The 27948-nt window shown below is 33.7% G+C and overlaps 2 protein-coding genes across 2 annotated transcripts in view; both read left to right on the top strand.

The window, feature by feature from the left end:
* Positions 1 to 27948, top strand: part of LOC134282596 (zinc finger protein 91-like) — a 101360-nt gene that overhangs the window by 21171 nt on the left and 52241 nt on the right. The window lies entirely within an intron of this gene.
* On the top strand, positions 1511 to 26942 carry LOC134282630 (zinc finger protein 91-like). The gene is made up of 3 exons (XM_062765032.1): positions 1511 to 1578; positions 13438 to 13511; positions 22469 to 26942. The coding sequence occupies exons 2-3, from the start codon at positions 13506 to 13508 to the stop codon at positions 25010 to 25012; spliced, it is 2550 nt and encodes an 849-aa protein (XP_062621016.1). The 5' UTR covers positions 1511 to 1578; positions 13438 to 13505; the 3' UTR covers positions 25013 to 26942.

The following is a 27948-nucleotide window of genomic DNA, read 5'->3' as shown; positions in this document are numbered from 1 at the left end:
AACAATGCATCAATACATTTAATATCTTTATACCATGCACATATAATATTCATATAATACACATGTTATATTTTTACAAGCTTTTGCTACAGAATCTATTCCTTACACATACTTTTTACAACCAAGCAACGCGCACATATCGACTCTGCAGTTTGTCTTTCTCATTCAATGTAATTATGATAGATTACAGAGGCGGATTCAGCGATATTTTGAAGGGGGGGGGGGGGGGGGGGGGGGGAGGTCGATGCCCCCAGCACTCATGCATAGAATCACAGAACGGGCACCTCAAGTCCGTAGCTTCATTTAATTTATAATTAGAAGAAATACCTCTAAAAACAGTTGACAAGCAAAAAACAAACAAAACAAAAAACAAACAAAACAAAACAAAAAACAAACAAAACAAAACAAAAAATCTAAACAAAAACAAAATAAATCCATTAAAGAAACTATATATGCACCACACTCTAAAATCCCTTTGGGGGGAGGGGGTAGAGGGGGCTTCCTGTAACTTTTCTGTTGGGTACATTACTTTTAAATATTAGAATTTGCCTATTCATTGGCACAAAAAATGTGGAGAGTGCTTCCAAATCAAAATATAAATCAAAACTACAGCAAAAGATTATTCGCATAAAAAGTGGGTCCCTTTCATCTGCATACAACGTGAAAATTAAACCTTTTCTTCATTGATTAAAGATGCGTGTACATGTATTTCATGCATACTTCTAAAAGTTAGTTACTTCTGAAGATCGATGGTTCAAAAATTGTATTGATAAAGTTCGACGATCGAATCTTCCTAGCATGTTACTTGTGGGTGGTCGGAGCTATTAGTAGGGGTTGTGAAGGTACACGGAGGCAAACAAATACGTGAAAATCTACAGATCTAGTGAGCATGCAGAAAGGACAGAGATTCTTTTATTTTTTCAAATAATTTAACGTAGAAATATCTATATTTCAAGGAAAAAAAACGTTCTCTCTCTTTGTACAAAAATAAAGGGGTGGTGGTTCACCCCCCGGACCTCCCCCTTATGGATCCGCCAATGGATTAACTTTATTACATTTATTATGCCTAAAAGATAACCTATAGCTGGAAAAGATTTTGGATGGATGCATGAATAATTAAATTTTTAATTGATTGATAGATTGCAAATTAAATTTACTTAGAATATTGAAAATCGATTTTTTTTAATAAGACCTTTACTTCACGCTAAACAGGATTCAAATATTGCAAATACATGCAAATTTCTTTTCTATACATACATTTACCAAAGAATTTTCAATTTTTTAAAATGTTTTTGAAATTTATTTTTTTAAAACTGAAATTACATACATGTATTATTGCAAACAATTTCTAACAGAACCTTTATTTTTTGTTTAGATTTTCAATCATTTAAACCTTTTTGGTCTTCTGTGTAGTTTTATCTTCTTTAAAGCGAGCCCCAGTGGATACAATGTGTCATGTGTTCTGTAAGTTATATTTACATCGGGATCGACATTTCGATTTGTTTGTACACCAAAAATGCCGCGAATTGGACGTCTTGCCCTAGATCGTGATTGTTTCAACTTGAGTGCATCTAGCAGGTAACTTTTCAATGTAATAATAATCTTTTTTTTCCTTGAACAACATGTTCCTGAAATCAGTATATAAATCAATTATAGAAATTGTTAGGAAGGATGGGGAAAATGTACACAACACGTGTATTTTAACGAGTTACCCCCCTTTGCCCAGTGCCTTGACCATAATTATTAATCGTGTTAATATTTTCATCATGTTCATAGACAAGTCAATAATATTTTTGCAAGATACTCAACATTTTTACCCAGGTAATTTTTTTTTCTTTTTGAGTTTTTCAGTATTTTTCATTTATAACAGTCACAGCGGAATTGCATATTTTTGCCCCCAGAAAAGTCATAATTTTGAAAATTTCTATAAATGTGCTATTATTAGTTGTATACCGTATAATGCCTAATAACCGCCCTGTGCAATTAGAAAATTTGCAAAATGGGGACTTTCTGGTATTCTCATTATTTATATATGCAGGGATCACTCTGGATTTTAATGTTGATGGGCCAATGGCCCATCAACATTAAAATCCATGGGCCATCCGCCGGGGGTATGGGGGCCGCCTTAGGCCCCCATTGGGGTCCAGGGGCAACGCCCTGGTAGGGGGTCCGGGGGGGGGGGGGCGAAGCCCCCCGAAAAAATTGACATTTCATGCTACAATGTATTTCGTGATAATTTCAAGTAAATTTGTTGGGTCTTTGAGGGTTTTTAAATGCCAATTCTGACACAACCATTTTGAGTTTTTTAAAATAAAATGAATATTATAAATATAAAAGTTTTTTTTTTTTAAATTTCATCTCAGTACTGAAAAATGTCATATTGGAGAATTGTTTTAGACTTCATACAACAGAGTATAAATTTAATTGATAAACAGAATACCTAAGTTAATTCCTCGCCCCTTTGATTTTATCGATTTAGTTCTCGAAAGTTGTTGAAGAGCTAAACTATCAAGGATGCAAACTTACATGCACATTTCTCTACTGAATAGACCTGGGGCAGTTGCAGATTAAATTTGGTTCAAATGGTAGGGACTGGTTTTGTATGCAAAGAACTCGGAGCAAAATACGCAAAAAACTGAAATGAGAATTGTTTTTATTTGTTTGCAAAACATTTTAGTCCCATTTGATCAAATTCCAACCACGTGTGCAAAGTTAGCCACTTGGACTGGAAATGACGAACATCGTTGCCGTTGACACCAGGAGTGAATGTCTTGGACTGTTCTTCTTAATCAGAGACCTCTGCCGATTCTGGGAATGAAAAATTTTCGTTTTATTTGTAAAACAAACGAAGCTTTCGTTGTTTTGGGTTTCGCTTTGGAGGCATTTCGGGAAAGTGTCTGGATACACAATGAGTAACTTGTACTTGTTTTGTTTCGAAATAAATAATCAAAGTTTTAAGAAAAAATCAATATTACATATTAGAACATATTACATATTTGAGTATTACTTTTATATGTTTATTATTGAAATCATTACATATAATTTTATTAAATATAATTGACTCCGTATTCGGTAAAAAAATTTCTAGTAGCGTAATCTAAACGAAGGAAATATTCCGTGTACAATTCCGATTTTAGTCTTGATCAACCAGACGCTCTGCTGGTGTAAAGAACATATGCGACTACAAAGAGTTTGATTGAACGAAGTAACAGTATGCTCAGATACGTTATGAATACAATCGGTCAGCTTGAAAACGGTCCTAAAATGCACCAAGATAAGAGTTTCGACCCGCAGTTTTGCATGTTATAGCGCCATATCTGTAAGACATGCGCCAGACTGACCCCTTTCTATTTTTTTAGTGCACCATTTACAAATATTGAGCGCCAATGGTGCAAAGGCGCAGCTCAAAGTGATCCCTGTTACCCTGTATATGTCATATATTTTAACTTCAAAAAATCTTTTGAAAAAAAATATTAAGTTCAAAGAACCACTAAAACTATGCCGAGTAAAGGTCAAAATTTGAATCCCATCACTCGCATACGATGATGTCTCCATTATCCATATGAGTGAAAAATTCTCGAGAGTGATGTTAAACAATATACAATCAATCAATCAATCATTTCTTCTCACTGAGAGGAAAGAATATACAATATATTGTAGATTCCTAAATATACGCGTGGAATTATCACGTAATTTCATGAGAAGTTCCATGCATACGCGAAATAAGATTACTCGCCTTTATTTTTATGGTGCTGAAATCTATGTAAAATCTCTTGATCAACCGTCTATTCGTGAATTATTATTTTCGTGATTTGCCGATGAAGAGCCCATTCGCGATAATAAGTTCTTGTGAAAAATAAGGAATCTACAGTGTACAAATATTGGTTATTATACAATTATGGATTGTTTAGAAGGTAGACATCACCAATTATCAGGTCTGAGTAGGGTTGTCACCCGTGGGTGACAACCCTACTCAGACCTGATAATTAATGATGTCTCCCTTCTAAACAGTCCATAATAGTTTTATTATCCTGAAGAATCTTAGAAGAAATAAAAAATATTATTTTAACAATTTATTGAATGTAAAAAACTGTAACAAACAATTCAAACACTATAACATCTGCTTAATTATATCATTGGACAACAATCATTTGCTATTAATGTTGAAATTCACAACACACTCAGTGATATATGGTGTAAATCTTTCCAATGAAAAGGGGTTTTGAGAACAGCTTGGAACATTTGGAGATAAAGACACATTTTCCTTTTCTTTTTCATTTTGAAACGAGTTGTCGAATAGAGCTTCCACTAATGATCTGGTGAGAGGTCTAATATTCCATCACAATTTGTGGTGCATTCAACAATTTTGGTTTCTGACGTCTCAACCAATGCCGCCGAGAGAGCTTGACTCATCTCGTGTTTGCGCTTAGTGCCAACTTTTCCTGTGTAGCTTTTTTAGAGAAGATTCTGATTTATGGCCAGAGACAGACATTATGTCACGACTTGAGAAATTGTATACATCCAAAACGGTAACGTTTGTTGCCCTTAACGAATGGTTCTTTTAGACGTTTCTTATACCTGCCTGTTTACAAATATTCGGTAACATCTTTGATAGCGTATTCTTTCCAATAGGTTGTTTGGTGTACCAGATACCATCTCTGCTTTGAAATGAATTGACTGGTCTTTGCCACAAACTGTTGTTGTCTGGGTTCAGTTTTGAAAGATACTTTTTATAGCAACTCACTGGACAACGAAGGTGCCCTGTAAAGATACCATTCAAAATTTGTTTTAACCCTAGTAATGCTATATATAATACAAAGTGAAAAGGCTGTGAGCTGAATATTTTTGCCTAGTTTTGAAAGAAAAAGAGGTGGTTTGTTTAAATCAAATTTATTTAGTAACAATAATAGTAATATAGACATATTATACATCAAAATGTTCAGCAGACTTTTAGCTTCTATTTCAAACATGTTATAATACAATATATTTGTATATATACAGCTGTACAGGTAATCTCCAGGTAGATACAGGTAAAAACATAAAAAAATAGATTTTAAAAGAGAAATATTATTTTTTAAATCAAATCAATCAATATTTTATGAGAAATTAATAAATTAATAATTAATTGATAATTTTCTTCATTCAATTACAGAACAGGTATGTATTTTTCAACAGGTATAATCCATTTCAACAACCAATGAAAACGACTGAATAACTTTAAATATGCAGCTAATTAAATACATATAAATAAATAAATAACTTATAACATATAACATGAATAATACAATAAATACATAATATGTCATGATAAATAGATTTGGATTTGGATTTAATGTATCCACACATAATTTTCACACCTAACAGGTAATAATTATATACATGTATATTTATTTAGGTAATCTTCAGGTAAATACAGGTAAAAACATAAAGAAATAGATTTTAGAAGAGAAATATCATTTTTTAAATCAAATTAATCGATATTTCATTAGAAATTTATAAACTGATTAATTACAGATAAATAAATAAATAAATAAATAAATAAATAAATAAATAATTTATAACAGATAACATGAATAATACAATGAACACATAAAATGTCATAAGAAAAAGGACAGGAAAGGAATCTAGTTATCAATGTGCCTTGTGCATTGATCCCTGTTTCAAACTTTAAATAACTTATAACAGATAACATGAATAATACAATGAACACATAAAATGTCATAATAAATAAATTCTTTGGATGGATTTGTATCCGCACATAATTTTCACATCTGAACTGAAATCTACTCGTCGACCATCACACGCATCTTGTATGCAGCTATGTAGTCTTTATGTGTGTGAAAAAGTTTGAAGCAGGGGTCAATGCACAAGGCAGTCAGACACTTGTCACACTGATAGCTAGATTCCTTTCCTGCTCTTTTCCTTTTTTCACCAATTGATTCGAGCCTCTGCCTCTCTGCCACCGAGCACACGACACAAGCACGGGTAATGTTTTTCTTTAAGCCTGTTCCAACGATCTTCATGGGGAAGTGCTGCCCCTGCAGTCTCATGATGGGTTCTGCTGCAGTGCTAGGCCTCCCCACAGGCTTTGTACACATTCCTGGGACACATGCTCTATTAACGGACTGCACAAGTTCGGTTACAAGTTGTTTTCGGAAAACTCTGTGAAGCATAGGTTTCCTTGGAGTTAGGGTCTTGTAGCACAGGTAAGCATTCAAAGTAGCTAGAGAAATCACATGGAAAATCACGCGCTTCCACCACTTCAGGGTCCTGGCATTGAAAGTAGCGTAAGAAACCATTTGATCGGACCGATCTACGCCTCCCATATACTTGTTGTACGCATTAACGATAGCAGGATTTTCGATGGGTGTTCCTGTTCGTGGTGCCACTCTTCCACAGGGGGCTTTTGCAGCTTCCTCGATGGTAGATAACAGGTAAACAACTTTACGGTCATGGTACTTCACAAGAACAAGTTCATCATTGCACATACTGAACATATTACCTTTGTCCACCTTTTTGTCCTTTATCCGCTGCGGAATTCCCTTCCGGTTAACTCGTAATGTTCCAGTGGCACCACACCCGAGCACGAACAAGTCTGTGTAAAGCTGTGGTGAACTATAATAATTGTCCATGTACAAAATGTAACCTTGTCCAAAGTATCCTCGCATCATGTCCATAACTAAGTCGTATGTAGCCCCATTTGCACTAGCAGGTGTCTCCGATTTCCCAGTATAAAGTTTGAAACGTAAACAATACCCAGTCACTGCATCACACAACATGTAGGCCTTGATCCCATACTTCTTGGGTTTGTCTGGATTGTACACACGAAAAGACAGATTTCCTCGCCACGGTACCATCCCTTCATCCAAAGACAGATGTTGGTGTGGACGAAACACAGTCCCGAATGAAGAAATAATGTTTTTGTAAAGGGATCCGAGTTTGTATAGAGGGTTGTAACCCGCGTTTCCTCGACGTACCTGTGCGCTGTTATCTGCCAAATGAAAGAAGCACATGAGGAGCCAAAACCTGTCCCTTGGCATTAATGACGGAAAAAACGGTGTGGTATTCACCTCCGATGTCGTCCAATACTCGGAAATGTCCAGCTGAACTACTAAACCCATCGCAATCGTAATTGCGATAAACACCTTCATTTCATCCAGTGTGGTTTTGACCCAGTTACGAAATCGGGAAGAAGGCTTGAGGTTTCCCTCATTTCGTTGTAGATACTGCTCCGCATAGCGATTAGTTTCGTCTGCCATAGTCTGGAAATCATCATCCTTGATGAATAGGTTGAAAAAATCAAGTGGCGAACGTTGATCATCTGGCATTTCAACATTTAGTCCAGGGACGCCTGTGAAGCCCATGTCAGTGCGAGGTCGGTCACCATCTTGCCAGTTTGCCATGAAATTATTCGGATTTTCGTTGACTTCTTCATCGGAACTGTCGGCCAGATCATCAGACTCAAATCCCTCAAACTCTTCGTCACTTTCATCGTCGTTAAATAATTCGTTGAAGAAGTTTTCATGTTGTGGTAAGAACGCCGCCATTTTGGGTCACCCATAAATAAACTCGCAACTACACACTTGTTTTAAATAACAACCAATCAGATTTTAGCTACGTCACTGAGCTAGTTTTAACCCCAAACGTATTACCAAATAAGGAAAAGGTTTTTATTAGACTTTATTTCCATTGGATGTTTAAAAATACGTTATAAAAATATGCTAATGAACAATATGTCGTAACCCGGAATATTCCGGGTTCAGCTCACAGCACATGCATTCGAAACCCGGAATATTCCGGGTTCAGCATTACCAGGGTTAATATTTAATCAATTTAAAAAAGAATTGCATTTTTTCACGTTTTAATACATAAAGCTTAAAGATGTAGTATTTACCTTTAATTTCATACATCCTGCCATCTGTAACATAAGAAGTTAGATCTGAATCCAAGCTATGATTTTTATCCAACTCGTCAATATCTTGGAAAACATACTCTCTTCCCATACTATCTACTGATACTTAAAAAAGTCTCTTTCATCATCAAACGAAGGTTTTTTTACCCCTTCTACACAGATGATACTGTACAAAATATCGAACAAGACCTTTTGTAAAAGACCAACAGGTGTATCCGGGTCAAGGGTGTATCCGGGTCAAGGGCGAGGCTTGTATAAATGGTTTTTAAGTCATCTCCCTCTATAGCCGGTGTGCGTTCTGTTTTCCCCAGTCCATCACATTTTAAACTGACAGAAAATGCTAGAAAAACATTGTTTGCTTTCTTGAATTCTGGCTCTTTTATAATGTCTATTCCAAACTCACTGTTAAAATACCTCGCTAGACCAAACTGTAAAGCACGCATACCAGACAATTTATATTTTTCACCATTTTTCTTTCTTGCATCTGCATAAAATGACAACAAAATATCTGCCAATTCCTTCCGTGAAAACAAGTCAAGGTTTGCAGACTTGTGGTTTTCACAAATTACTGAAGTAGGACAGATAATGCTGCTTTAGTCACTCGTTTCGTGTTGTTTGAATCCTTGTCATTTAAAATACTTTGAATATCATTCTCACTATTTCGAGCAAACTGCTTACACTCTTCCGACGCCATGTCAACAGACGACACTTTTTTAAAATCATCTGTATACTGATCCCATTCATTAATTCTAACAACTTGATCAGAGTTATCCCGCCTGAGCTAACTATCACTGTCGAAAGGGAGATAACTGTTGTCACCCTGCGTGTGAGGGAGACATCACAAGTTGTCTCCCTGCATGTGCCCTGCTCTTAACCAATCAGATTGACTGTATAATTCTGAAGGATAATAATTTTTACTATAAAACTTTAGGGTGCAGGTCTGCACAGGAACATTATTTACATATTTCATTGATATTATCATTCTACACAATAATACACATAATATCAAAATATTGAGCTTGAGTAGACCTGCAGTCTTTGACTTTTGCAAAAAATATTGACGTAATTAATAGACACTATTTTCTGTAAAAATCATGGAAAATTTAAACTTACGTCATTTTCCTGACATCATATCAAGTACAAGTATAAGATGTCATGGCTTATGAAAATATTCCTGTTTTAAAACATAAATATATATAACTAGACCTTATTTTTGTCGTTCAACAAAAACGGAGGGCTTTTCGACCCCTTAATATAAATAATCTTAAAATAAAAATCAATATTTTTCAATTAAAAAAAAAATCTTATAATACAATATTGCAAAAGTTCTTTTGAGATTAACATTGGATTGGAAACATAACAATTCTCTTTGTACATCAGTGTCTACTCAAAGAGACATAACTCTTTCGTGGTTATTAAATAGATTCGAAAATGTACTCTTTTTCTATCCACTAAAACTCCTATAAGGGGTTAAAAAGTGACCCCACGGCACATAATTTTTAAACTGTACTCTTTATACCTCATGTAATGTCAAATGCTAGAGTCATTGTACATGTGAATGATAACAACATTTGCTTGTTTAATTTCCCTTTTGAAATAATGGAACAAACGTGATTTCAAATTTAACATAGAAATCTCCATAGGATAATTTAAAGGACTCATAAAACCGGAAGTACTCTTCATATGCATATCAAAATTAAAACATCGAGAGCATATTAGACTTCAAACAGGTTGACAAAGAAAGATAACTCTTACACCATCATTTTTTAAAAGACTTAAAAATACAATATTTCAAGTCTCTAAAAGTCCTATAAGGGGTCAAAAAGTGACCCCACGGACCATAATTTTTAGACTGTCCTCTTTATGTTAAAGTCAAATCTGAAAACTATTTGAAAATTCATTGAAAAATAAAAAAAGTTACAGGGAAAGGTCTGTTTTCAAAGTTGGCCCTTAGAAATCCCTTATTTTCCAAAATTTTAATTTCATTCTTTAATGATGTCAGAAGTGTATCAGAATCATTCTGTATACAAAATATTGCAGGGAAATCTTGAATACTTTAGGAGAAAATGCACCACGATTAATTTCATTTTAAAATAAAACTTTTAAGGGTCATAAAACCGGAAGTTCTCTTCTGATACATATGAAACTTACAGTACATGTTCTACTTATAAGTTCTAACATATGTATATGCCGAAAATAATTTTTGGTCCCCTTCTTCAATGTTTGAAATCTTATATCTCGAAAAATATGTGGTCAAAATTCACCTACGCTCACTTTTTCCTTGGATTAGGTTTATAAAACTCAGATCTTAAATTTGGGAGTCTAGACATTGAAATTAAAAATGTTATCAACTTCTTTAGAAGTTTTAGTTTTCCTTTAGTAGAAACCGGAAGTGACTATACCGGAAGTTCTTCATGTTTCACGCACGTGAGATTTACATTTGCCATTTAGTGATTATAAAATAAAATACCTATTTTCAAAGGTACTCCCTGAATGCTGAACGATAGAAGTGTTCAGTATAATAATAATAATAATAATCAAGACGAAAACAATAGGTCTTTTTGACAAAGTCGAAAAGCCCTAATTATATATTTCTCTGTCAATGTTTGACTCGGTGGGCAAATGTTAGCCATTGCAGCATAAAGTCGTTTATGAATGCTTTGATTACTATGATTAACTGTATTAAATATGTTAAATAAATTATGTTACTTAATTTTTACTGGAAAACTTTCAATCAAAAAATGCGAATAAAGCATCGTAAAAATTTAATTCTGAAAACGAAATTGATATTGTATATGAACAAATGAATCAGAAAATAAAACTGAAAAAATTGAAAGTACACAAAAAAGCATATAGATACAGATTTTGATAAGTGGTCATATCTCAGTTGTAGTAACTGAAAATTTTGTCTGGTCCACCTGTCCCACTTTAATGCTGATGTGGATATTTTTTGTGACTATCATAGGAGGCATGCAATCTTTAAGGTTCATAAACCTTCTGCTCACTCATATAAATTTTTTCTTTTACTTTTATGATTTTCCAAAGGAAATGTATATGATGAATAAAATACAAACAATTATAACATGGCTTGCGGGGCAAAATTTGACAAGAAAGGCACTTCAACTTGACAAATTTATAAGGGAATAATAGACATTTGTGTCATTCAGAGTTATCTCTCTTACCAGAGTATCAATGTACCTTAAACTCGCTTATTGGGATCTCATTATGTAAAACTAGATGGAATGCACTGACACCAATGGAGAATTGGTGAGGAGGTGGAGATAAACAGCATTTTACACCTTATTTTGTGATTTTATTTACATGCATGGTTTATTTGTAAAATTTTTATAATTAAATAAGCACTTTTCTCAATTTTCACAAGACTTTGAACATTTTTATGCCCCACCATGAATATGGCCGGGGCATATAGTGTTTGTCATGTCCGTCTTCTGTCCTTCCGTCTTTACACTTTGCGTTTAGCTCTGTTCAAAGCTTAGTTTCAAAGAAACTATCCAAGATATTTTCATCAAACTTCATATGCTGATAGATATTGATGAGTGCTATGCAACTGCATCAACATTTTTTGACCCTAACCTTTCCTTTAACCTTGACCTCACTTTCCTTAAATCAGTGTTTAGCTCAGATTTGAACATACCATTCAAGATGGTGTTATCAAACTTCACATGTTGATACAAACTTGCACGGATGATGCATCTAGGGATGAACACTACCAGACTTGCTTTGGATGCTGGATCTGACCTACATTTTCCAGATAAGTGACCAGGTTAAAGTTTTTGGAGCAGGTCCATTTCCAAGGAACTAGAAGCCCTACCGAATCCAAACTTGCACGGATGATGCATCTAGGGATGAACACTAATAGACTTGCTTCAGATGCTGGATCTGACCTACATTTTCCTGATAAGTGACCATGTGAAAGTTTTTGGAGCAGGTCCATTTCCAAGGAACTGTAAGCCCTACCCAATCCAAACTTTCTTGGACGGTGCATCTAGGGATGAATACTACCAGACTTGCTACGGATGCTGGATCTGACCTACATTTTCCCGATGAGTGACCAGGTGAAAGTTTTTGGAGCAGGTCCATTCCTAAGGAACTATAAGCCCTGCCTGAACCAAACTTGCATGGATGATGCATATAGAGATGGACACTACCAGACTTGCTTCGGATGCTGGATCTGACCTATATTTTCCTTCCCAAGTAACTATAAGCCCTACCTGAACCAAACTTGCATGGATGATGCAGCTAGGGATGGACACTACCAGACTTGCTATGGATGCAGGATTTGACCTATATTTTCATTCTCAAGTAACTATAAGCCCTGCCTGAACCAAACTTGCATGGATGATGCATCTAGGGATGGACACTACCAGACTTGCTTCGGATGCTGGATCTGACCTACATTTTTATTTCCTAGTAACTATAACCCCTACCTGAACCAAACTGATTAAATTTTATACACATACGAAATTTTCATGTTGCTTAAATACTAATATATCCTTGGCGGGGCATTCATGTCCTATGGATATATTTCTAGTTTTTTTTTTATTGAACAACGTATAAATTTAATCAGATATTTGTTTTTGTTTTGGTGCACATCAAACATTTGTTTTTGTCTTTGGTGCACAAGCAAAAACCTTTTGGTGCATGTGATGTGAAGTTAGAGAGGAATGACATGAAATAACTTGTCAATTTTTTATTTTGTTGAAAATATTTTTGAAAGATAACATGGCTGATGCTAATGTTACTAATGCCAGGAAAAAGTAGGTAATAGCAAAGAGAGGTTACTCATTGTGTCTGTTCAAATGAAGGGTCAAGCTTTCTTGAAAGGAAAGATACATGTAGTAGTTGTAAAAAAAAATTAAAATAATTCATAGAATATTTTAAAATCCTTTTCTCAACAGGCTCAAGATCAAGTGCACAAGATACAGTAAAACTTGTTAAGTGCAAACACGGATATTGCAAATTCAAGGATATAGCGTAGTGATCTTGGATCCCCAGCTATATAAATTTAATGAATTTCTTATACAGTTGTAACAAATTACAGATATAGTGAAGTAATTTCACAGGTTCCAATGACTTCGTTATAACTGGGTTTTGCTGTCACATGAAACTTATGAAAGCATCATCATGTAAATTCAAACTTTTTAAAAACCGTGACACCCCAAGGTTGGTTGGGGTCACAAGGAATAATCAAGGTTTTACAAAGGATAACACAGGAAAAATATTTTTAAAATCTTCTTCTTAGGTAAAACGCCATGTTTTTGTCTTTTATGTAGTGAAGATTCAGATTCATTCAAATCATGACCCCAGGGTTAGGGAGGGGCCACAATGGGTCATTGAAGTTTAACGTAGTAATATATAAGAGAAATAATTTTGTTTTTTCAAGAATCGCAGTGCAATGATTGGTCATCTAAATGATTCTGTATGCATTCTAAAAATTTAACATGCTCAAAAATAATTTTAAAATAGCATTATACTAACTCTACCTGTATTTGTGTTTTTTTTAGCAAAGAAACAATCATTACAGAATATGGACCCTGTGAATGAGAAAGAAGAAAACTAACACCTGAAAATAATGAAGGTACATGTATGTGTAAATCCTTTATACTATATTGGACAGGGTTCACCAGGAAATACCAGTTGTGGGAGTTGCCCATGGTAAATACTGTAAACCAACTTTTATTCGCGTGTGAGAAATTTTCGTGAAGTTCGCGAGAGCCTCGTCATCGCGAATATTTCTCGCCGCGAACCTGTTCTTATAGTATATTTGTCTATTAAAAACAGATGCAAAAAGGCTTAGTCACGAAAATTAATCGTCGCAAACTAATTTATCCCTGATAAATCGCGAAATAAAGTCGTCGCAAATAAAAGTTGGTTTACAGTACTGCTTTTTCCGTCCTGGTTAATACTGCAAATTTTCTCCAAACTGGGAAATACTTAAGGAATCACTGTCTAGTTAGGAGAGTATGCCAGGGCATCAACAATAGTGGGAAACATGGGATAATTTTAGCATAACGAGAGAAGCCCGTTACGCTAAAATTATCCCATGTTTCCCACTATTGTTGATGTCCCCTGCATACTCTCCTAACTAGACAGTGGTTCCTTATATTTCCATTTCATTGTGAAATAAAATTGTAGATTAAGACTTTAAAAACGTAGATTAATAGATTTAAATGACAAGGGGACTTCCATGCCAATTTCAATAGTCCTCGCCCACTGAAGTCAAACACAAAGGCAGCCACATGAGATTTACATGCATATTTGGCCTCCTTAGCATCAGACACAGAGACAGATGTGCACGAGATTTGCATGCATATTAGGCCTCTTAGCCCCTGACCTATCGACCTGCCTAATTTACATTCCAACAGAATTATCAAGAAATAAACTCCCTCTAACTTTCAAAGGGTTATCACAGAGAACAAAATTGGAAATGGAAATATTGGAAGATATAAAATTTCATGATTTATTTCCTTTAATCCATTTCATCAATTTTATCTTAATATACAAAATTCAGAAGTAAACAAAACATTTATCAGTAGGTATATTTATATAAGGTTATGTTGCATAACCCTTAAGGTTTATTTATACTCTAATAAGAGAGATAACTCTTAATGACATACTAGTATCTATTTTTCTTTAACAGATTTGCTAAGTTGAAGTGTATTTTTTTGGTCCTATTTTGCCCCGCAAGCTAGGCTATAATTTTTTGGATTTTACTTATAAAATAGAAAAATACATATCTTTTGGAAAATCATTTAGGTTCAAACAACATTTTAAATGATTGAGCAGAGGGTTTGTGAACCTTAAGTTGCTGATGTCCCAAAAATAAACACTAGGACAATCATCTGCCTGAATACCCATTATAATATTGAAGGTTCTTAATATGCATATATAATTTATTATTTACTTTTGCACAAAGCACCACTTGAGAAATAAAATGACTTGCTTTCTATCCTTATGATGCTATAGTTCCTATAAAATTATTGGTGAACTAGTTACTCTTTTATTTTCCTTGTGATTTGACATCAAGGGGCCATTTTGCTATATCAAGATAAACAATTTGTTTACAAAATAAAGAATCTACAGTATTACTTCTATGTGACAAAAAAGCAGTTTTTGTAAGAGAATTTTAACCAGGTTTGATTCGGTCTTAAAGTCATAGGTCAGGAGTTTATCTATTTGTTTTATTTGTCTACCTTTTGGAGTCCCTGAACATTTTCAAATATATATAGGAAAAATCTGCATTTGGTAGAGCTAATATTTGGGTCATTTCTAAAACTATTATGAATAAATTTATATATTTCTAGCACAGGCACTTGTTTCTGTAATAAATTTTTGACCCATAGTTTATAATAATGACACAAGGTATCTAACTCCAATTTACACCGAGTACCCCCCTCCCTTAGAATCGCGCTCATTTACACTTTCAGAGGAAATGCACGGGTAAACTGTTTATACCTATGTCTTCTATGATAATTTATCTACACAACCATATCTGGCATGCTTGTCTTTATTTTCTTTTATCTCTGTAATCAGCGTCAAAACTCTGCTCGCCGAGTGGAAAGTAAAACTGTACCATAGAATTGGATGTTATAGTCTCAGGCAAAGAATTAGACCTCAACTTTGATTGGCTAAATATCTGTTTCTAAAATAAAACCGGAAAAACATCTTGGTGTTGTTATGGAAAATAAGAGACTATGAAATTTTATTTATTCAATGTGTCACAACTGACCTCAAGTTGTGCTGGATTCTTTAAATTAGAACTTACAAACCAAAATAAATAGTATTTTGGAAGACCTCCTGTGTACCAAGAAACAACAAGATTTATAAAAATTAACAATAAATTTATCTACATATGAACAATGAACAAAACACGGCTGAAAGTTCAATCATAGTTGTCACGCGAGTTTCACACCACGTTCCAACGTCATCCACGGTCCACCATATCCTAACCCAGCAGGCATTTCAACGTTGATTCAACGTTGAATCAACGTTGCACTTCAACGTTGAATCAACGTTGAATTTTGGTTGCATATGAAAGTTGAGGCAACGTTGAAACATAACGTTGTTTCAACATCAATTTTCAACGTTGAATAAACGTTGAAAATGGGTTGAATTTTTGGTTGATTTATGATTGATTTTTGGTTGCAAATGAAAGTTGATGCAACGTTGAAGCTTCAGCGTCAAATATCAACATTGAACAAAAGTGAACATTGGTTGTAATTAGGTTGAGATTTGGTTGAAATATTTTGGTTGTACAAACGTTGATATTTGGTTGAAATCACGTTGAATTCATATTACGTTTTACTTTATAAACAAATACATTTCAAATTCTAATAATTTTTTTATTCAAGTTGCATAATATTTATATAAATTATAATCCAGTATTACGATTGTGAGAGAATTCATTTTAGTTTGTATTTTAAAGACAAACACAAATTTGGATTCAATCACTGAATCTCAAAAATCACTGCTTGACAAAATTTATATTCCTATTGAAAAGTGGGTCACAGTTATCACATCCAGGTCCTTCAAAGTACGCGTCTGCCTTACACTACTAAGTTCCACAAAGTGGCGGATCCATTTATTTTAATCACGCATATAGTTAAGTCCCACGAATGAAAGAAATGAACAGGAGAATCCACCCTCTAAAGCAAAAGCCTATAAAAATTGATAAAAGAAATAAAGATGTTAAAGCCATTTGTTCGATAAAATGTACGTAACACATTATTTCAAACGATAAAAATAAATATACATGAATAATTTTAAAAAATCAGACAAAGGAATATTTTCCGGTACTTGGATTTAATTAAGATGATTGGAAAGAATTATAGTTAACTTCATATTAAAGTTCGTATTAGTATGCTTATAAATAATTATTACTAAAGAAAATGTCATAGACATACATAGACATAGTGTACTTACAAAATGTTGCATTCCTTTGTATAATTTTCACGGGCGAAGAATGTGATGCAATCAAGGCTGACTATATACAATCAATTCCCTGCACCATTGGTTGATTGATCCATACCAAGAACTACAATTAATTAAATTGTATAATATATTAGTATACTTATATTTTATAACCAAATGAATATCAACAATACACATAATACACGAACAAAGGATGTGCATTTCACGTAGATTTCAAGTATACGTATAAAACAAGAATTCAATGATGCACAGATACTAAATAAACTTGATTTCTTAAATCCATGAAAAGGAAATAATACTTACTGTGCAGAAGTTGATATTCCAGCCTTTATCTTTGTGTATGTAGCTTGAAAACACATTAAATATGAACGCGCACTTATTGTCCATCAGTTGAATTCAAATTTTGACCTAGATAAGCTGCAGCTATACTCTGCCCAGCAAGAAAATTGCATAACAAGGTTATCATGACACTGAAACTGACCAACTAAGCAAGAGGCACTCCTTATCTGATATCTCGAAGGTTTTTGGGAGTGGATCTTAAATAATGCTATTTGACCGGGGTTAATTGTCAGTGTGAAAATTTGTATGTGTTTATTTGAATTTTTCTTTTTTATATATTTTGTGAAAAAAGATTGTAGAATTGATACACATAACAAAAGCACAATCTGATAGAATAAGACTTCTTAGCTTCGCTCTGTATAACATTTTGCGCAAGAGTATACGGATGGATCTACATGAGTCTAATTTTAAGAACATTAATTTGGAATAAATAATTATTTTCATTAATTCTAAAATAACATGGAATTACAGTGAGATGTTGGATAAAGATGTCATTATTTATTAAAAGCTTATATTTAACTTGTTTTATAAATATGTAAAAAAAAAAAAATGCATTCACAATTTATTAAAGTTTACAATGGTACTAGCTGAACTGGCACAACTCTTTTAAGTAAATCAATTCATAATGCATGCGTTTCATCTACAGTGTATAATTATATAAAAAATATTTTCTAACAATGCGCAAAGCTGTATGTATCTTGTGAAAAATCGCATAAATTAAGAGTTATATTTTGACCTAAAAAACTAAAGAGCTCAATACTCATTACCTGTTGTTTTCCTAACTTTCCTCAAGTTGAAAATATATTGGATATTCCACGTTGTTTCAATGTTGAAATCAACAAACAGTCAACTTTGCATTTTTAAACCTTGTTTCAATTCTATAATATCAGAAAATACTCAATGTTGAAAACTTGTTGAATCTTCAACGTTGTTTCAACATTGAAATATAAATAAACTTCAAACGTTGAGAATTTTTTGCAGCTTCAACGTTGTTTCAACGTTGAATATCGACAAGCATTCAACGTTGAAAATATGTTGCAGTTTCAACGTTGAAATATCAACGAACATCAAACGTTGAGAATATGTTGCAGCTTCAACGTTGTTTCAACGTTGAAATATCAACGAACATTCAACGTTGAAAATATGTTGCAGCTTCAACGTTGTTTCAACGTTGAAATATCGATGAACATTCAACGTTGAAAATATGTTGCAGCTTCAACGTTGTTTCAACGTTGAAAAAAGGTTGAGGATTCAACGTTGAAACCTCAACGTTGAAACAACGTTGAAATATAGTTGATCAACGTTGCAACCTATATTCCACCTCCTTTCAATGTTGAAACAACGTTGAAACAACGTTGCGTGCCTGCTGGGAAGTAGCTTCACACATACACCAATCCTCCCGTCCAGAACAAAAGCTTGATATACAATTTTGGTCACTGAGCTGTGGCATCTTATACATAGAAACCATATACTGTCGGCCCCCAGGTCTTGCTCTCAACGCTGCTACAAAACATCCCTGAATCCCAAGATCACACAGCAGGGGAAACAGCTAAAACACACCCAAGTTCACACTGCATGGGTTACATAAAAGGCACACCCAAGATTACTAAGCATGGGTAAAGTATAACTCGCAGCGTCCAGACCTCATCTGACAAACACTAGCCAACACCTAGTATAAATAACTGACCAAACTACTCAAACGGGTTCGACGAGTATACGTTGATAAAAATAGAACAAATACAACCCAGTGACCAATAGTGCGTAAATGAAATAATCGATAACTCCTAATGCCCAAATAAAGACAACTCTAGCCAATACCTGTACAATAAGCTAATATAAAACATTGACACAATGCCACTTGTGACACAATGCAATATTTATAATCTGGAATTGAATTTTTAAACCCACGCATTCTTTAATTTTTCTCTTTGTCCGAGATTAGAACATACAATTCTATGGTACAGTTTTACTTAATACTATTAGGATTATCAAACTTTGTCATCTGTTGCATCTTGGGTAGACGGTGTGTAGTGCACAAAAAGTAGGTTGCTCCGTCCTTTAAGAAGTTATAGCCAAATATGGAAAAATCCTTTCGGAACCATAACTAAAAAACTATAAAACTTAGAATCATAAAACTTGGCCAGTTTATGCATCTTAGGTAGGAGGTGTGTCATGACCTATTTCAAGGTCACTGTGACCTTTAATTTAAGTGAAATTTGGGGAAAATGTGTCTTTTTACTTATAATATACACATCCAAAATAATGTAAGAATATTGCACTATCCTTATGTAAAAAGAATTAAATCAAGAAAATACTCATTTTTAAAGCATATACTTGACAGCAATCTATAACAAATATAATGTATTTTAGAGGAATCCCACTTCTCCCATGAGTGTAATTTTCAATCACTGGTCAAGAAGAATTTTGATAACAGAAAATTGCATGTCAAATTAGAGAGAAATTGATGAATTTAATGTGAGGAGCTAACTGGTAGAGCATCTGAAATCAAGCAGGTGTTGTCTATATCCCTTGGAAGAGGGCAAATGGGTCAGCCATTTGGATTAAAAATAGCTTTTGTTGGCTAGCCCAAGTTTTAAAATGAATTTGATGAAAAGTATAAACAAATTTGATACTTGATACTTTGATACTTTGATATTTTGATATTGCATAAAAGACTAATCTGATTTTATATAATATTTTTAGTTTTATGGGGTGGGATGGAATCAACATATCAATATGAATTACAAATTAAAACCTGTCTGGCATATAATAAATAAAAAATCTTTGAGTATTTTATATGTTTTAAAAATGCTTTATGGTAGATAGTGCAGACCAATTTATGTCTTGGTAGTAATGAGTAGACAAATATCCAGTTAAAGATTATTAATGAGTTCAATGTAGGAGAGCTAGCTGTCTCAATCATTTGCCTAGAGCATCTCCTATCAAGCAGTCTTATCTGTTACTTTTGCGGATTAGACAGACGAACTTTTGGCCAGTTTATAGCATATGGCCAGCCTTTTATTTTTAAAATTAATTTAGTATAGATTAAGGTGTTAAGACTAATTTATTGATGGGCATTTGACAAGGTCTAGCACAGCCAGCATAGAAATCTATCAATGATGTTATGTTTGTTATTATAAGTGCCTACATCACAGGCCAAGAGGATGGATATTTTTCCATGATTCTTTTGCACTCTAAACTGTTTAAGAAAAAAATTATTGTAATTTTTTGACGGCGCATCATGCTGTGGCACAGCACATAATTTTAGAATATTTGTCATAACTAAAGAAACCTTAACCATTTATTGCCATTTTATCAAAGAGCATCGCTATCTGAAGGGCTCCCATTTATATTTACCGGTAACTCACAGTTGTGACCCCTAAACAAGGGGAGATAATCAGGTTAATTATATACAGTTATTGACTGGGTATGAGGGAAAAGTATGATTTGTGGGACCTGAAGATGGCAATGTTCACCTTCAGGTCCAACATATCATATGTTGCCCGAATCCCATCACTGCTCACTTAAGCTTTTTTCAACACACACTATTATCAATTACTTTATATGGAAAATAATGGCTTAATCAGTAAATATAAAACAATAGCTTAGAAAGAACGAAATAAGGCCATGATAAATAAATTGCTAGATTCTCATCCGAATTTTTTTTAAAATTCGAGGCGGACGGCTTTTATTTTATATTTTTTCAATTTTGCAGGTTTATTATTGACTTGGTCAGTCAGTGTAATTTTATCTACAATACCCGAATAAAAGTCATAGTAAAGGTTCAATAATCTCCTACTTCACATAATCACCAATCTTTTTCAACCAATGACCCTTGTTTACATGCGTATATACGCATGTATTACAGCAATTACCATCTTTTCAGCTGTCAAAATCATGTCGACTTTTGCGGGATTTAAAACGAAAGTAGAATGGTCGATGAATATCAATCCTGATCAGAATTTCAGAAATAAGATGAAGAAAAACAGAAATAAAAAAAATTGACGCGGGGGTATAAAATCGTGGCGGGGATGCGAATCTAGGAATATTTTTATTATGGCCTAAATTATATTTTTATTATATCACAAAAATTATTTTTCACAAAACATACTCTTCTTTTCTTCCTTACCTTGCTGGTAGCAACAATTCTTACAGCTCTTAACTTTGACTATTTCTGTCTCGCCGATATTGAACCCATGATTAATTACTTGTGACTAGCAGTGACGTTGCAGTTTAACAATTTTTATGTTGGACCAACAGGTCGGTCAACAGTGAAATTGTTAGACTGATGTAATAAACATTTCTTTTTTTGGACTTTTTATTAGTAATAAATATATAGAAAGCTACTTATAAGGGTATAACAAAATTAAATACTAACCTTGATTAAGATGAGCAGAGCTTATGCTATACTCCGGTGTCGACACAGGTTTTGGCTTTAAACTGAATCCCAGATAAATGTTTAGAAGCAAGCCAATTCCCAAGTAACTATAAGTCTTTCCTACACCATGGACGGTGCATCTAGGCATTGACATAACCAGTAATGATACAGATGGTAGATCTGACCTACTGTAAAAGTTGAATATCTAGATATTTTTCTTTTTTTTGGGGGGGGGGGGGGTTCAAGAAAATTTAAGCCCTATTTGGAGAAGTACAAGTTATAATTATACACAGTTATATGTCAATCAAATTCAAGCACATGATGATGGATCATAGAGCACGTAGTTGATGGTGAGTATACAGACCTGGTAAATATGAGGGCGTGGCTTATTTGCTCAGGCTAAAAAAGGTGATGATTTGCTCACTGCTGGTTCATTCATGTCAAATGGTTGACATAAACATACCGGTAAAATCATAAAACAAGTTTTTAGTTCACCTGAGCCGAAGGCTCAAGTGAGCTTTCCTGATCACAATTTGTCCGTCGTCCGTCTGTCTGTCCGTCCGTCTAGCTGTCCTTCTGTAAACTTTTCACATTTTTGACTTCTTGTCAAGAACCACTGGGTCAATTTTGACCAAACTTGGTACTAAGAATCCTGAGTTTCTCCATGCCAAGTGGTCAAATTACTGCCATGTGCGCCATGTAATGATCGAAAAAAAAACAACAGAAAAATATACCTCAATTCAGTGTTTGAATAATGGCAAAGCAAGCAGTATAAAAAAACTTCAGTACGAATTTGACTTAATAATCATTGATTAAATATTTTATTTGCTGACAAGGTCAATGTATGGATTATAAAACTTAAGAAGTGATTTCATTACTTTTTTCAGGGGGAAAAGGATACTCTTTCATCCAGATCACTCAATAAATATAATGCTGAAAAGTTACCGCACATTAAAAGTAAAAGCGAAAAAATAAACAAATATTGTGATAATGATGGTAGCGGAAAGAAATTAAAGAAGCAGATCAACACTCATCGAAGGAAAAAGACAATTAAATGTAGCATTTGTGGGAAAACACTGAGTCGCTCTGATTGCATACAGAGACACATGAGGGTACATACAGGGGAAAAACATTATCAATGTGATGTGTGTGGAAAGACATTCACAGCCTCAGATTCTCTAAAAAGTCACATGAGGATACACACAGGTGTTAAACCTTATAAATGTGATGTATGTGGGAGGGCTTTTACTAGGAAATCCTCCTTACAGAGTCACCTGAGGTCACATACAGATGATAAACCATATAAATGTGTTGTCTGTGGGATGCTTTTTAAATCTCCAGGAAGTCAACAAAGACACATGAGGACGCATACAGGTGATAAACCATATAAATGCAATGTGTGTGGGAAGGCTTTCATGAGGAAACCCTACTTACAAGGTCACCTGAGGACACATACAGATGATAAACCATATAAATGTATTGTCTGTGGTATGCTTTTTAAATTTCCAGGAAGTCAACAAAGACACATGAAGATTCATACAAGTGATAAACCACATAAATGTGAAGTTTGCGGAAAAGCTTTCATCCGACTATATAACTTACGGCATCATATGAGGAGACACACTGTTGAAAAACCAAATAAATGTGAAATTTGTGGAAGAGGATTTTCTACATTAGAGCAAATACAAAGCCATCTGAAGATAAATGCTGGTGACAAAAATTATGAGGGTTTTGTGTGTCTGAGGAAAATCACAGAAAAATCAGATTTAAAGATACATTTGATGACACACAAATGTGAAAAACTAAAGAGTTCTCATAAAACTTCAGACTCTTTGGAAGACCCAGGGTCACATACAGTTGAGAAACTTTTGAACTATAATGAGACAGACGGGCAGTCAAATAACACACAGAGAACAAGCAAATGTCAGGGAAGAGCCCTGTATCATTGTAATGTTTGTAGGAAATTATTTAGTAATTCAGTAAATTTACAGAGACACAAGAAGATACATACAAGTGAGAAACCTTATAAATGTGAATTGTGTGGAAAAGCATTTTGTGAAAGAGGGCATTTGATGGGACATATGAGGACGCATACTGGTAAAAGTCTTGTAACATCTGCTGAAAAAGAATGTTTGAACAAACACCTGATGGTGGATACTAGTAAAAACTCTTTCAACTGTGATAAAAGCCGAAAGTTCTTTGTTCAAAAACATTATTCACAGAAGCACATGGACAGACAAGTATGTGAGCAGCTTTTAAAATGTGATGTATGTCAGATGGCCTTCATTGAAGAAATTCAATTAGAAAGACACAAGAAAACACATCAGTGTAAGAACCCATTTGTTGATATGTGCATGATGGTGAATAATCAAATTGAGCAATTTGTTGGACCAATAAGAGAATCCTGTCTCTGTGAGTTGTGCGGGAAAATAGTCCCTTGTATGGAGGAACACATGAGGACACACACACATGAGAAAATTCATAACTGTAACATGTGTCTGGAGCCTTTCAATGAAAATTTTAAATTAGAAGAACATGAAATAAAACTTAAATGTAATAGCCCATTTAAGGTAAAGAAAAATCCTAAAATTGGACAGTTAAACAAGTCAGGAAGAATTCCTAATGGACGAAAGTTGTGTACATCCAAAGTTCATGGAAAGATTGACACTTGTGTGGAGAGACACATGAAAACACACATACACAAGAAAGGTTATAAATGTCAAGTGTGTGAGAAAGCCCGCAGTTGTAAAACAACATTTCAAAGACACACAAGGACACCTAGAGATAATAAAGATAATAAAGCCTATAGCTATGATGTATGCGGGAAAGTATTCAACCAATCAGGGCAATTAAGGAGATTCAGAAAAATTGGCCTAGGTCATAGACATTATAGATGTCATTTGTGTGGAAAGAAGTACACATCTTTCCATTCCTTAAAGAAACACAGAAAGACACATACAGGTGAAAAGCCTTTTCTCTGTGATATGTGTGGGAAAGCATTTGTAGAATTATATGCCTTACATCAACACATGAAGACACATACAGGTGAACGACCTCATAAATGTGATGTTTGTGGGAAAGCATTTGTTAAGTCGAATAAACTTAAGCTACATATTAGGATACATACCGGTGAAAAACCTCATCAATGTTTTACATGTGGCAAGACTTTCAGTCGACCAGGTCAGTTAAGTTTACACAAGATAATACATACTGGTGAAAAACATCATAAATGTGTTCTTTGTAGAAAAGCATTCAACCGAGCAAGTTCCTTAAAGAGACACATGAGGACACATACAGGTGAAAAACCTCATAAATGTGATGTGTGTGAAAAGAGATTTGATCGATTGTATGTCTTACAGAAACACAAGAAGACACATACAGGAAAAAAAGAACTGACCAGAACACTGTCAGTTGAAGAGATAGAGAAGTGAGAAATTCTATCAATTTGATGTGGCTGAGAAAGCATTTCCTAAACATTTTACTAATTACATTCTTAGCTTATAGAGACAAAGGGGAAACATTCTTTTAAGGAGAGAATGAGAGATAGAATTTAAGTCAAATATATAATTGGAAAGACATTGATTGAACAAAGAACACTTGAAACTAAACATGAAGAATCATGAAAATTTGGAAGAAAAATGATGCATTTAATAAACAACTACATCATACGTAATGTGTGTTGGAGTGCATCCAGGGATTATACGGAGACACTAGGAAATATATAAAGGAGAAGAATATATTGGTGATGTGTGTGGAAAAGGGTTACTTTCAAACACACGTATACATCCTTATGAAGAACATATACAAAGGAACAAGAAGCCACATTTGAGAAAAGTGGGACGGCGATATCAAATTTTAAAGTTTTTTTTAAAGAGAAGTCATTAAAATTGTTAAAGAAATAAAAAATAATAGTGAAGCACGGGTTCAGAGAAGAAGTTGAAATCAGGTGAATTTTGGAGGGAAAAGATATAAGCATGCCTGATTATTATTGTAATAATAACAGTGATATGCCCTTATGAGATCAATTTGACTTTAGAGAAAAAGGAGTCGCCTTTTGATTAAATTTTATGCATGAATTTTCTTGATAAAATGAATCCATAGAAATTAGGTTTTTAGGGCCCTGCAAGAATTTGCGGGTGTCCTATAGTATTCATCTGTCTGTCCATCTGTCTGTCTGTCCGTCTGTCATTCTTCCGTCCACAATCTTTTTGTTTTTTCTTAATAACTTTTTTTATGGTTGCCCAATTAAGATCAAATTTGGTATGGTAGTTCAATAGACAGAAAGACATATTTGATGCTAAGTTTGTTTCTCTATATTCCCTGGTTTGGAGCTGGTGTGGTGGGGTATATTCCTAAACTTTATATAAGAATGCATTGGCAAAGAGAGATAGCTGCTGAAAATGTTCCCATTGTAAACTGAATGCTGCTATGAGTCCCTTGGGATTAATTAGCTTTCCTCCTAAAGAAAATTTAAAGCATTATATTTATCTGTCACATTGAGATTCATTACCACCTCTGTCTGCAAATGATGTTTGTTTTGAAAAGTCAATTTGGAATGCTATGAAACTCTGAAATGTGGATTTAAATATAAATGTTTTTACTTTATTTTTGTTAAAATATCCTACACATTGAGTATGCTTTCATTGAATTTAAAAACAAGAAATAGATTTAAAAAAGATTTGTTTTTTTTTTTATTTTTACTGTTTTTCCTGTATGTAAATTCAAGAATATTATTAATTTTTAACATAGTTGGTTAAAAACCCTATTCTATCATCAATAATGAAAACATTCTTTTTGTAACTTTAGAAGAAAATGATGAGAGAGGCACAATTAATCCCTTGGAATTAATTATCTAGCCTGCTGCAGAAAATTTAGTATGTTCATTTATCTGTCAGTTCAAGATTAATGAAAACCTTTGTCTACAACCTGTTTGTTTTTAAGTTAAGGTCAAACCCTTGATATTTGCATTCATTGAAGACTGGCATTTTATATAACAAAAGCTTCATTACATGTATTGTTTAAATATACATTCAATGTTAAGTTGTTCTTTACTGCCTAATGTAAATACAAGAATATTATTTACACCTTTTTGGATATTCATGAAATATCTTGAAATTTTAAGAATACAGTTGCTGTCGCATATTCTTTAAATATTTTTTTATCATTCCATAAGCTGCACCCTTATAATTCTACCCCATGGCGGGGCCCTTGCTGACTAGTCAGTTTTCTAGTTGATTTTAATTTCTTCTGAATTGCATATGTGAGTAATTTTGTCTACTTTCATTTACTTGTAAATATTATGATAAAGTTGTTGCTGTAATTCTTACAGTTTGATATTCATGAAATAAATGATAAAATTTTGTCGTGGTGACCTCCTATTGAAATTTTAAGGCTTTCTTGAGGACGTTCAATCCTTAGATTTTGAGTGGATTTTGGTCATGTCCTTTATTTATAAAATTCTGCTTCATTTTTAAGTTGTAAAATTAAATCTGAATTCTACAATGCAAATTGAAATATATACAATGAAAAAACCGCGATTAAATTCCATTGAAGTAAAATTACGCTATGGACTATATTCTGTGGCGGAAGGTTTTTTTTTAGACGAAAATGATCAGTTTTTCCCCTTTGAACAATAACAGTACTGTTAATTTTGGATTTCTATTTTTCCATGCTGGTTGCACACAAAGCTGTTTTTTGCATTGAAATGTGTTATACTGGTTCTGAAATATCTATTTAATTATGTCTTATGAATTCTATTAACAAAGTGAGACAAATAAAGGAAATATATGTTGAAAATCCGGGAAAAAATTGAGCCAATTTTAACGTAAAATTGACATTTTTTTAGTAATACGGAAAATTTACATCATATACCCCTACTTTTGATGTTCTTTCCTAATTATTCATCATAACTTTGACCTATTTGCTTAAAATCAGAAAAAGTTATAAAGACTTTACAATAATTTTCTTGCTTATTGAATTTTCAATGCCAGAAAAATCACATTTTATGACTTCAGAAAGGTCAAATTATTGATAAGGCGAAGCAATTTGAAACTTTTTCTTAGTCACAATTTTAAAGTGTCTTTTTTCAAACTGACTTAGAGTTCATTTTGTTTCATACTTTAAGGTCAAGATCTAATAAATGAAAGGTGCCTACAGAATTATCAAACTTCAGAAATAAATTCCTTTATTGATGCTTTACAATTTTAGCTTGGTCAAATAAGGTGTTTCGGGGCATAATTTCTAGGCAAACAAGATGAAAAACTGTATTTTAAACTATCATTTTCAATGAAAAATTAAGAAAACCAGTTATGAATTTGGGATTTTGTTTCGTATTCGGCGAAGGAAATGTATCCAGATTGCCTACAGT

Source organism: Saccostrea cucullata, unplaced genomic scaffold (assembly GCF_032062105.1).
Source record: "Saccostrea cucullata isolate Sc308-1 unplaced genomic scaffold, CSIRO_AGI_Scuc_v1 ctg4899, whole genome shotgun sequence".
Lineage (NCBI taxonomy): Eukaryota > Metazoa > Mollusca > Bivalvia > Ostreida > Ostreidae > Saccostrea > Saccostrea cuccullata.
Note: the sequence above shows the minus strand (reverse complement) of the source record. Positions and strands in the feature narration are given on the sequence as shown.